Source organism: Malaclemys terrapin, chromosome 5, assembly GCF_027887155.1.
Source record: "Malaclemys terrapin pileata isolate rMalTer1 chromosome 5, rMalTer1.hap1, whole genome shotgun sequence".
NCBI lineage: Eukaryota > Metazoa > Chordata > Testudines > Emydidae > Malaclemys > Malaclemys terrapin.
The window spans coordinates 44,561,778-44,574,808 of NC_071509.1; the positions used below are offsets into that span (position 1 = coordinate 44,561,778).

Sequence of the window (13,031 nt, forward strand, 5' to 3'; positions counted from 1 at the left end):
TGTAGTGTGGGGCCCAAAACAGGACACAGTACTCCAGGTGAGGCCTCACCAATGCCGAATAGAGGGGAATGATCACGTCCCTCGATCTGCTGGCAATGCCCCTACTTATACAGCCCAAAATGCTGTTAGCCTTCTTGGCAACAAGGGCACACTGTTGACTCATATCCAGCTTCTCATTCACTGTAACCCCTAGGTCCTTTTCTGCAGAACTGCTGCCTAGCCACTCGGTCCCTAGTCTGTAGCAGTGCATGAGATTCTTCCATCCTAAGTGCAGGACTCTTCACTTGTCCTTGTTGAACCTCATCAGATTTCTTTTGGCTCAATTCTCTAATTTGTCTAGGTCCCTCTGTATCCTATCCCTACCCTCCAGCGTATCTACCACTCCTCTCAGGTTAGTGTCATCTTCAAACTTGCTAAAGGTGCAGTCCTGTGGTTCTCAGTCCTGGCCTCTCTGGTCTGTAGCCTCTCCCCTTGCACTCAGGGATTGCATAGCTCTCATCCGTGGGGCCTGTGGTTTCTGGGAGCTCCTCTCTCTCTTAGGCTATGTCCACACTGCAGAGCTTACAGCGGCACAGCTGTACTGATACAGCTGCGTGCCATTGTAGTGCTGCTAGTGCAGATGCTCTAAGCTGATGGGAGAGAGCTCTTCTGTCAACTTAATTACTCTAGCCCCAATGAGCAGTGGTAGCTATGTTGGCAGGAGAATTGTCTACACCAGTGGTTCTGAACCAGCGGTCTGGGGCCCACTGGGGGGCCACAATCAGGTTTCAAGGGTCCGCCAATCAGGGCTGGCATTAGACTTGCTGGGGCCCAGGGCAGAAAGCCGAAGCCCCACCACCTGAGGCTGAAGCCGAAGCCAAAGCAACTTAGCTTCACAGGGCCCCCCATAGTGTGGGGCCCCAGGCAGTTGTGCTGCTTACTATCCCCTAACGCTGGCCCTGACTTTTATATGCAGAAAAACAGTTGTTGTGGCACAGATGGGCCATGGAATTTTTATAGCATGTTGGGGGGGGGGGTCCTAAGAAAGTAAAAGGTTGAGAACCCTGGTCTACACCAGTGCTTAGGTCAGTATAACTTACGTCGCTCAAGGGGGTGGTTTATTCAAATCCTTGAGCAACGTAAGTTACACCAACATAAGGTGTAGTGTATATGTGGTCTTAGAAGGACTTGTGTCTCTCTCAGCACCTTCCTCCAACTGAGCCTGATGGTCTTTTAGCAGGCCCACTAGGTGCTCGTTATTCAATTAATGAGGATAGGCTTATTCCTGTAGCACCAGGATAGGTATGCATGTGGAAACAACTGGCTAAAAATCCATCCCTCAGAAACAGGCAGCTTAGTCAAGCATGTATGTGCACTACTTGGTTTCAGAGTAGCAGCCGTGTTAGTCTGTATCTGCAAAAAGAACAGGAGTACTTGTGGCACCTTAGAGACTAACAAATTTATTTGAGCATAAGCTTTCCGATGAAGTGGGCTGTAGCCCACGAAAGCTTATGCTCAAATAAATTTGTTAGTCTCTAAGGTGCCACAAGTATTCCTGTTCTTTTTGCCACTACTTGGTTGAGCATTATGCTGCCTGGACATATGTGTCATTGAAGGTTTTATGCATTAACAAGCTTTGGGGTAAAATTTCCTAAGGCATCTAGTCATTTAGGAGCCTGAGGCCATTTTCAAAGATGACTTTCAGTCAGACTTAGGCCTTGTCTACACTACGAGAGTAGTTCGATTTTACTTAAATCGAATTTTTGGAATCGATATTGCAAAGTCGAACGTGTGTGTCCACACTAAGGACAGTAATTCGACTTTGTGAGTCCACACTAACGGGGAAAGCGTCGACATTGGAAGTGGTGCACTGTGGTCAGCTATCCCACAGTTCCCGGAGTCCCCGCTGCCCATTGGAATTCTGGGTGGAGCCGCAAATGCCTTCTGGGTAAAAAAAATGTGTCCAGGGTGCTTTTGGGTAACTGTCGTCATCCGTCCATCACTCCCGCCCTCCCTCCCTGAAAGCGCCGGCGGGAAATCAGTTCGCGCACTTTTCTAGTCAGTGACAGCGCGGACGCCACAGCACTGCGAGCATGGAGCCTGCTGCAACCATCACTGCAGTTGTGGCCGCTCTCAACGCCTCGCAACTTATCATACACCTTTCCCTGAGGCAGATGCAGAAAAGTCAGGCGAGGAGGCTACGTCAACGCGGTGATGGCCTGAAGTCTGAGAGTAGCACAGACCTCTCAGAAAGCAGGGGACCCAGCGCCGAGAACATCACGGTGGCAATGGGTCATGTTGATGCCGTGGAAAGGAGATTCTGGGCACGGGAAACAAGCACTGAGTGGTGGGACCGCATAGTGCTGCAGGTCTGGGATGAATCCCAGTGGCTGCGAAACTTTCGCATGCGGAAGGGAACTTTCCTGGAACTTTGTGAGTTGCTGTCCCCTGCCCTGAAGCGCAATGACACCCGGATGCGAGCAGCCCTGACTGTCCAGAAGCGAGTGGCCATAGCCCTGTGGAAGCTTGCAACGCCAGACAGCTACCGGTCAGTCGCGAACCAGTTTGGGGTGGGCAAATCTACCGTGGGGGTTGTTGTGATGCAAGTAGCCAAGGCAATCGTTGATGTACTGCTGCCAAAGGTAGTGACCCTGGGAAACGTGGAGGCCATCATAGATGGCTTCGCAGCGATGGGATTCCCAAACTGCGGTGGGGCCATAGATGGAACTCACATCCCTATCCTGGCACCGGAACACCAGGCCAGCCAGTACATTAACAGAAAGGGATACTTTTCCATGGTGCTGCAAGCACTGGTGGACCACAGGGGACGTTTTACCAACATCTACGTGGGATGGCCGGGCAAGGTTCATGACGCTCGTGTTTTCAGGAACTCTGGTCTGTTTAGACGGCTGCAGCAAGGTATTTACTTCCCGGACCACAAAATAACTCTTGGGGATGTGGAGATGCCTATAGTCATCCTCGGGGACCCAGCCTACCCGCTAATGCCCTGGCTCATGAAGCCCTATACTGGCGCCCTGGACACTGAAAAAGAACTCTTCAACTACCGGCTGAGCAAGTGCAGAATGGTGGTGGAGTGTGCTTTTGGACGTCTCAAGGGGAGATGGAGAAGCTTACTGACTCGCTGTGATCTCAGCGAAACCAATATCCCCATTGTTATTGCAGCTTGCTGTGTGCTCCACAATCTCTGTGAGAGCAAGGGGGAGACCTTTATGGCGGGGTGGGAGGTTGAGGAAAATAGCCTGGCTGCTGATTACTCACAGCCAGACAGCCGGGCGATTAGAAGAGACCAGCGGGAAGCGCTGTGCATCCGGAAGGCTTTGAAAGCAAAGTTCCTGAGTGAGCAGGGTAACCTGTGACTTTAAAGTTTGTGTATTGAGAAGCTAAACCTGCCCCCGTTTCTTTACCCAGTTAATGTTGACTATCCTATCCAGTTACATACCCCCTTCACCCCACTTCCAACACACGTTTCAAAATAAAAATAGTTCTACTTTGTTAAAGCACACCGTTTTCTTTAATACTGTATTCGCGGGAATTTTTTAAAACTGGGACGCAGACTGTGGTGCGGAGCGGGTGTACTGTAGTGGCGCGAATGCAGCTTCTAAACTCAAGGATTGACAGGCTCCGCTGCGGTGGGATGGTTGTTTCAACGGAGCCTGTCACCCCTCCTGATAGGGACTGTGTGTATGGGGGGGTCTATGTGACTTTGTGGCAGGGGGAGGACGGTTACAGATCCCCTGCTGTGTGGCTCTGTGATCCTGCCTAAGGACCGCCGCTTAAGATCTGTAACTGCCCTCCCCTGCCACAAAGTCACAGAGCAACCCACCCCCCACCACATAACATGAAAACAACCTCCCAGACTAACCAGGGTAACTAGTCACTGCATCACTGCACTATGTATGTGCCCTGCTGCTGTGCCTGCCCCCGACTATATACCCTGCCAAAGGTGACTGTCCTGTCGAATTACCAACCCCCTATCCCCCCCTCCTCCAAAAGAACATGATGGAAACAGTAGTTAACAGAAACGTATTTTTTATTATCAACCAAACATGGAACTGGGAAAGTGAAACTTGGACGGGGGCTTGTGTCAGGCGGGAAGGAAAGAACTTGTCAAATTTTGGGGAATGAGAGCCTTCTGCTGCTCGAGCTCTCTGCAGGGGTGGAGTGAGAGTTAGCAGGGACTCTGCCGCCTCTCCTTCTGTGCACTTTGGGTGAGGGGAGTATGGGACTTGGTGGCGGGGGAGGGCGGTTAGAGATGGACTGCAGCGGGGCTCTGTCCTCCTGCCTCCGTTCCTGCAGAACATCCACAAGGCGCCGGAGCGTGTCCGTTTGCTCCCTCATTAGTCCAAGCAGGGTTTGAGTCGCCTGCTGGTCTTCCTGACGCCACCTCTCCTCCCGATCCATGTTGGCTTGGTGCATTCGGGTCAAGTTCTCCCGCCACTGGGTCTGCTGTGCTGCCTGGGCTCTGGAGCAGGCTATAAGCTCCGAGAACATGTCCTCCCGTGTCCTCTTCTTCTTATGCCTAATCCGCGCTAGCCTCTGGGAGTGTGATGACAGGCTAGGTTGTGAGACAGTCGCAGATGGGGCTGTGGGAATGGGAAAAAGGGAGTGAATTCCTCAGAAAGATAAATGTAGTTGTGAACAAAGAACATAGTCTTTCTCTGTGAACAAGACCATGCACAGCACCTATCACATGCGCACTCAGCACAAGGTCGAATTCTCGGCCTTCGCATTCAGTGCCTGGGGTCTTCTACAGCACATTTGAGAAGCCTCTCAGGAGAACGGAATTTCTGTTGCAGGCAGACATGGTAAGCCATAGACTTGTGGCAGCTTAAAACTTTAATATTAGCAATGGCCTCATTTCACATTGAAATCAATGTCGGTCCCTGCTGCCAGCAATTCGGCAAGCAGGAAGTCTGCTCCTGTCCCACACCCTCGCGGCTGTCCCCGGGAACGATCCCTTTCGGCTGCCCCTCTCCCGCCTCCACCGCGTGGCTGCAAACCAGCGGTTACAGTTCTGTAAAGGAACGGCAAAGCAGTCCCAACACTAACATTCCCCTGCCTCATTCAAAGCAGGTCATCATGAGCGACATCACCCTCATGAGGATCTCTGACAGCGAGAAAGAGCGAATGCTCCGGGAAAGCCTCCAAAGACCAGGGCCGTATGCCGCCATGCTGTGCAGAGCAATGATTCCAGAGTACTTGCTTGTCTCGTGGCGTGGCAACGTGTCCTACTACGGAGGACCCAATAAGGCCGCTCTCCCCAAGAACCTAATGCAGCGGATTTCCAATTACCTCCAGGAGAGCTTCCTCGAGATGTCACAGGAGGATTTCTGCTCCATCCCCGGACATATAGACCGCATTTTACTGTAGCTGCTGTAGCAGTGACTAACCAGTAGAGCGGCTTGGGCAGGACAATCATGCAAAACCGGACATTGCTAGATTTTTTTTCAATAGTTGCACTGCCCATGACTGAACCGTTAAGCTAATCAAACTAATCATGAGAAACCCATTTTTTAAATTGTTAATATTCCTGTTCTGTTACAAATAAATGTTTAGATTTTTACAACACTTACTGGCTGATCCTTCCCCAGATTCTGTGTCCGGGGTAACGGCTGGGGAGGGTTGGTAGGGGATCTCTGTAAGGGTGATGAAGAGATCCTGGCTGTCGGGGAAATCAGCGTTGTGAGCGCTGTCGACTGCCTCGTCCTCCTCATCTCCTTCCTCATCTTCCCCGTCCGCTAACATGTCCGAGGATCCAGCCGTGGACACTATCCCATCCTCAGAGTCCACGGTCACTGGTGGGGTAGTGGTGGCGGCCGCACCGAGGATGGAATGCAGTGCCTCGTAGAAACGGGATGTCTGGGGATGGGATCCGGAGCGTCCGTTTGCCTCTTTGGTCTTCTGGTAGCCTTGTCTCAGCTCCTTGATTTTCACGCGGCACTGTGTTACATCCCGGCTGTATCCTCTCTCTGCCATGTCTTTAGAGATCTTCTCGTAGATCTTTGCATTCCGTCTTTTGGATCGCAGCTCGGAAAGCACGGACTCATCGCCCCACACAGCGATGAGATCCAAGACTTCCCGATCAGTCCATGCTGGGGCCCTCTTTCTATTCTGAGATTGCACGGCCATCACTGCTGGAGAGCTCTGCATCGTTGCCAGTGCTGCTGAGCTCGCCACGATGTCCAGACAGGAAATGAGATTCAAACTGGCCAGACAGGAAAAGGAATTCAAATTCAAATTTTCCCGGGGCTTTTCCTGTGTGGCAGTTCAGAGCATCCGAGCTCGTACTGCTGTCCAGAGCGTCAACAGAGTGGTGCACTGTGGGATAGCTCCCGGAGCTATTAGCGTCGATTTCCATCCACACCTAGCCTAATTCGACATGGCCATGTCGAATTTAGCGCTACTCCCCTCGTCGGGGAGGAGTACAGAAGTCGAATTAAAGAGACCTCTATGTCGAACTAAATACCTTCGCGGTGTGGACGGGTGCAGGGTTAATTCGATGTAACGGCGCTAACTTCGACATAAACGCCTAGTGTAGACCAGGCCTTAGGCTCCTAAGGCTTAAGTTACTTTAGAAAATGGGCCTTAGGGTCCTAAATGAGATGCTTTTCAAAGCCTAAATTAGGCTCCTCAGTTAGGTGCTCTTGAAAATTTTACTTTATTGTTTTAACTACACTTCCCTGGCACACTGCTGCTCACTCCCCCTCCAAATGCATTCACAGACAATAATGTTTGTATTACCTGACTACAAACTGTAACTACATAATGCTCAATTTTACCAGGCGGTGATCACTCTGCCACTCAAAACCTTCAGTGGAATCTCCACACAGATTCACTTCCATGTCTGAATTGATCCCATTTGGCTAACATGATGATGTCCAGTCAGTGTGCACTTATTATTTACAGGAAATTTACAGCATATTTTAAGCGAACATACACCTCAACACTGCTGTATTAGTGAAATGGCCACTGAGTCAGGGAGAAATGCCATCACACTCTACTTTAGTGTAGCATTTCTCAAATGCGGTCACCAGGGGCTTTTCTTGTGGCCATAGCCTACTGGGGTGTGATGGGGGGAGGCGGGGGAGCAGCAGCTCCTCCCCCTCCCTGGTGCTCCTGGATGCACAGCCTTGGTGTTGGTTGCTGGGGCTTCCAGCAAGAGTTTGGCAGCTGGTGGGGGCGGTGGGGCTCAGAATTTGGTCTTCAGCGGGGAGGAAGGCTCTGGTAGTGAGGCTTTGGCCTCTAGCCCTGGGCTCCGGCTGTGGGGCTTCAGGCTCTGGCCCCCCGCTGCTTTCCCCAGCCAACCCGCCCTCCCCAATTGCCCCTGCTGCCTACCCCGATCTCCCATCCAGGGCTTCATTTGTCCCCAGACTTCCTAGGGCTGAGTAAATCTGCTGTAAAAAGTGATACTTGTAAGTTGTTAATATCACTTTTCACAGCAGACTTACTAACTAGCAATAAATAAATTACAATGATTTGGACATGTGTATGTGCATATTTATTTGTTTTTCCTAAAGGTAATTAAATATTTTAGGAAGAAGTGTGAGAGCGGCCACCAGCAAGAGTTGTCCTGAGAACCCCTGCCGTGTATACGGTGCATAATGGATCAGATTCCCCCACAGGCAGATGCTGGCAGAGGCCCTTCTGTGAAGGAAACTCTTCTTGGAGTGGAGGGGGGGTCACAGTGATTCAAAGAGACTGCACAATCCTACAAGTGAATGGCACTAGCCATGGAGGGGGCATGACCCAGGCATTCAGGGGATGTATTGATTCAGCACAGTCCCACTGCAGTCTTTGCTGGCAGGGCTCCCATAGTGCTACATGTGGACATTGAAACCACCCTCTCCTGGCACAACCTCTGTGTATTGGAAAATCCATGATTCTCCTGCCTGGGGTGAATCCCACTTAGTACCATGGTCCTTGCAGGTGCAAGGAAGGTCAAGTTTGAACCCTGAAAGTTACTAGGCTAAATTCCATTAGACTTGGGGACAAATTGAGAAAGGTGCTGCACTCCTGCAACTCACATTGACACCAATGGGTTTCAGGGTTGCTCAGCCCAGGATGTGGCCCATAACATACATTAATTTAAAACTGACAAAGATTAATTCAAACCACAACTCTGCAAGAAAGAAAAAAAGATCCAGGCCATACAACATCTCATTTTAGTTAAATTATTGCTACTTATTTTGACTTTCACAGGAGTCCTAATCTCATACACTTCCAGTTAGAACACGGTTACTTACATTCTTGAAGGCATTCTGTGTCTGTGCAGTATGACTGGGATTGCCTCAACTGAAATGAATAAAAAGAAAGACCTCATCGTTAGGAAAGGGACCTGATCAGCTGTTCAAAAGTAGCAAGACAGATCTGAATTATTGCATAGTTTAAACTTATTCAACATAATGGATCTATACAGAGTTTAAAAAATATTAGGGAATACTAGGTTGAATTTTTGAACTGAAACCATCAGAGATCTTTGATAAGAAAGATTGTAACTGCTACATTGCTGCCTCACACCAGGTTTTTGGTATGTGAAGAATCCTAGTTATTTATGAGGTTTTTAAATAACTATTTATACAACGTACTTTAAGGTGACTGACTAAAATACTGTTGCTTCCATTATCAACATTCCTGGTATGTTACACAAGTTTTAAGTCTGAATACATTTTTTAAGTTCAAGTTTATAAACCTGTATATACTGTGAGGTTCATAATGGATGGGTGCTGTTACAATCAGATTAAAAAGCTACATTAAAATACCACGTGATCATCTATTAATATGTGATCATACTAAAATAATGCATTTGCACTTTAATTCTGGCATTTCCCATCTTTTGCATTTTTGATTTTTCAACCTAATAACTTTCTTTAAAGAAAGTATATTTTGTATACAGTTTCCTAGTTTGTTAGGTTTAGAAAAAAAAATGCAGAAACATTTTCTATTATATCACCAGCCCCATTAGCAGAGGTTGAACCTTGGCCTTTCAATTCTGCAGAAAGATGTCGCAGGTTTGTTTTGAGAAGCAGCCTGGTTAAGAGAATGGGATTTGTGTCCAGCCTATTAGGGAGTTGGGCTCTATTCCTGCTTGTGCAACCTCTCAGTGGAAAATGAGATATTGATTAATTATAAAAGGTGTGAAGGGAAATATTAACATTAATGATAAATGAGTCTTAAACTCATGTTCTCCTGGTTCCCCATTATTATTGGTGTTTATTTCTGTTCCGGGGTTCATGTCACATTTGCAGGATATGACCGCAGAGGCAGGGATTGATCACTGGGCATCTATTCTGCTGCCATGTTCTTTCTCTTCCCAGGCGTCGCGAGGGGCAATGAGGACCTGGTCTTAGAATGTTCAGGGATTCTGACATACTACCAAAATTATATTTCGCAAAACACAGGCTGGAGATAGGAAATGGTGATTTTCAAGAAGCAATTTTTACTCAGGCAAATCTGCATAAAAATTCCTGGGATGAACAAAAGGTCTCTGGCCTCAAAACAATCACCATGTTGAATTTCAAAGACGTGCTTTAATAGCAGTATCGGAGCGTCTATCTCTTCTTGTCACAATGGGATGCTCACTATGACTTTGGGGTATTAATCAATACAGGCACACATACACAAACACTAAATAGTACAAGTGTAATTGTTCATGATTAAACAAATCTAGTAGCTTGTGCAGAAGTCTCACACTTTCCCCCAAGTTTTACCTTACATTGGTGTAGCAGCTATAATCACTCATTTTGTTATAAGCACATAACGTATTATACAAAGCACACCACTTCACAAAGGCCAAGACAGCAAAAGCTGAGCAATTGAGAAAGGAAGAGATTTTTAGTCAGAACATTTAAAACTCAGTTTATGCCTATTTAACTTCAATGACTAATGAACATTTTGGAGAAAGGAAACCTTTACTAAAGATTTATCACAACACTTCCTTCAATGAAGGTGTTACGAGCTCATAATAAACATGCTATGAGACTGTCAAGAAGGCCTCCAGCAAAACCAGGGAAAACCAAAATTAACTTTCCTGATGTTTCTATGGTTAATAAACAGGCAGAAAAAAAAATCGAATAGAAGACACCCTCACCCCCAGAAACAACACTGCAAACCAAACCTACTTCCAGGCCTTCTTTACATATCACAAAGAAGGGCACAAGCCCAATTTTTATTACAAACCTTTGCAGATCATCCTTATAAGAGGATGAACTTCTCTTACCAAATTATACTGACTTAGAATATTTTGTTACTGAAATATTCTGGACTGTAAGGATTGGACATTGGTGAACCTATGGTTTAAAGAGGTGAATGATGTGGATAAATTCCATTCATAAAAGGGCTTGATTTAGGGCGGGGCTAAACATTTACAATCCCTACTGGAGGCCATGGGGTTTGCAGGTGGTCAGCACTCGTGGGTCAATCCCAGCATATTAAATGGACAAAAGATATACAATTTGACCTTTGAGACATAATACATTTTTATATTTTTTTATAATGGAGATATCCTATCTCCTAGAACTGGAAGGGACCTTGAAAGGTCATTCAGTCCAGCCCCCTGCCTTCACTAGCAGGACCAAGTACTGATTTTGCTGCAGATCCCTAAGTGGCCCCCTTAAGGATTGAACTCACAACCCTGGGTTTAGCAGGCCAATGCTCAAACCACTGAGCTATCCCTCCCCCAATACAGACTCACTAGCATGCATCATACATTCTTTAATATACACAAAACCCTCCCCATATAAACAACAACAAACAATTTCTTCATGTACTTGTAATAAAGATCTTTTTTTGATGGTTACGCAAAAAGAAATAGGTAAAATTTTCAAAAGTGCCTAGGTCACTTTCGCTCTTAAATCCCATTTAAATTCAATAGGATTTAGGCTTCTAGGGGGACTTAGCCGCTTCTGAAAATTTTACCCAATGGTTATAAACATGGACCTGTAGTACCAATTACTTGCCACATAAAGACAACGGTGTAAGCAAAATTCACAACTTTGATACAGGGCACAGAAGAAATCTGTGGAAAATTACAATAAAATATGTGAGGATTTTTATTCTGGTTTACCTAATCTGCAGACATTTTATGGAGACTCCTCCTAACCATGCACACCCCTTCCTACATATGAGTCTCACCTGCAGCTATTGTGCACTTAAAAGCTCCCACTGAAGCCATCCCTTAATCTAGCTACCGCTCACATGGAAACAGTATCAGAGGGAAGCTCAAAGCAAAATCAAATAAGGGAGGCCACTTTTACAAATATCAGTCAACACCTGTCTATTCTAGCTCTTTCCCCTTTAACATCTCCCAGCGTTGCTACCACCCAGGCAGCTCCTCTGTCTAGTGTAGACAGCGGCTAAAGGCCATGGGTGTTTTGAACACGGTGTCATCTACTCCTGCTCTAAGCACTAATCCAGGCCTTGTTACACCCTACCCAGTTCAGAATAGTTTTTACACTGTTCTTAAAATGGTTTTTAGCACTTCCCCCTCCCTCCATTTCTTTCCATTGTACCACTAATTCAGTGCCAGCAGCAGTAGCAATGGTGGCCGCTCTAGTGCAGGCTGACCATTGGTATTTTAACCACCATGTGAAGCTTATTCATTAAGATTTGAAAGACACTTTAAGGCCCTTTGATGTAAGGAGCTATAGAAGTGCCAAGTGGCAGAAATATTCAAAGTAACTGATCTATCTTAAAGTAAGTGTCACTAGAAGAGTGATTTTCAACCTTTTTTCATGTGCGGACCCCTACACATTTTTTAATAGAGGTATGGACCCCTTTGGAAATCTCAGACATAGTCTGCAGACCCTCAGGGGTCCATGGACCACAGGTTGAAAACCACTGCACTAGAAAAATTGTGACACATAACTGAAAAATATTTTCTTGTTGAATACATGGACAAGGTCGGTTTTATCCATAAACAAATATACTAATAAACCCTTAAAGAGTAAAGATGTCATAATACTCTGGCTGATTTTCAGAAGATCTGGCCACACAATACTCATTTAGGGCAGGTCTACATTACAGCTGGGATCGACGCTCTGAGATCAATCCACTGGCAGTTGATTTAGCGGGTCTAGTGTAGACCCGCCAAATCGACAGCAAATCGCTCTCCAGTCGACCCCTGTACTCTACCCCCGATGAGAAGAGTAAGGTAAATTGATGGGAGATTTTCTCCCATTGACCCCCCGCGGTGTAGACCCCATAGTAACTCGACCTAAGATACATCGACTCCAGCTACGTTATTCACGTAGCTGGTGTTGCGTAGTGTAGGTCAACTTACCATGGTAGTGTAGACCTAGCCTTAGTTTTGGGCAGTTTTACATGCCAAGTCCTTTAGGCAGCTTTAAAAATTTCAGACTGTGTTCTGAAACACCTGTTTGCAAGAGATAAGTGCTAAAAAGTGCATATTTCTTATGAGCTGTGTGAAATGAATCTCTATGGGAAACAATACATAGTAATGCAAATTTATAGATTCACATGAATCCCTACCCACAGGAAGTTCACTTTTTAACAGTCTCTGCTATATCCATATTGAGCAACAAAAAAATCAAAGTATTTGAGTCTTTCATTTGAGTTTTTCTTTTTAAAGACGCATGAGTTGCTTAAGGTCCTATCTAAAAAAGATTACCCACATCGTGAATCAGTTCTTAAGAAGCTACAGATCATGCACACTCCTATAATTGTTATTGGAACATTGTATATGTCCTCTTTCCCTTACTGCCCACAAGTTTGTGAAAAACTCCAGCAACCTGTTCAATGTGAGTTCAAATGTGGCTACATAACCGATGGAGCTATGTAACTTGTTTGTTTAAAACAATGAAGTGACTTGCAAAAAAATTGTTCTCTTGTGATAGAAAGTAGCAGATTATTTGAAATTAATTGGTGTAAAGAAAAACAGGTTTTGCTCAGTTTAAACTGGAGGATTGGCTCTAATTCCGTATAACCCTATACAAGTCCTATCCCTTGTGGTCATTAAATTAGTCTAAATCAGTGGTTCCCAAACGTGTTCCGCCACTTGTGCAGGGAAAGCCTCT

At 46.3% G+C, this 13,031-nt stretch overlaps 1 protein-coding gene across 4 annotated transcripts in view; it reads right to left on the minus strand.

Moving 5' to 3' along the window:
- The window catches only part of SMIM14 (small integral membrane protein 14), a 68,235-nt gene that overhangs the window by 18,744 nt on the left and 36,460 nt on the right, over positions 1–13,031 (minus strand). For 3 of the 4 annotated variants that reach the window (XM_054029169.1, XM_054029170.1, XM_054029171.1), the window contains exons 3-4: positions 8,244–8,292; positions 4,099–4,583 (exon numbers count right to left, since the gene is read on the minus strand). In XM_054029169.1, the coding sequence (XP_053885144.1) occupies positions 4,108–4,583; positions 8,244–8,292 (525 nt within the window). In that variant the 3' untranslated portion in view covers positions 4,099–4,107. Of the gene's footprint in view, positions 1–4,098; positions 4,584–8,243; positions 8,293–13,031 lie in introns of those variants that run through there. The other variant, XM_054029172.1, reaches the window with a different exon arrangement.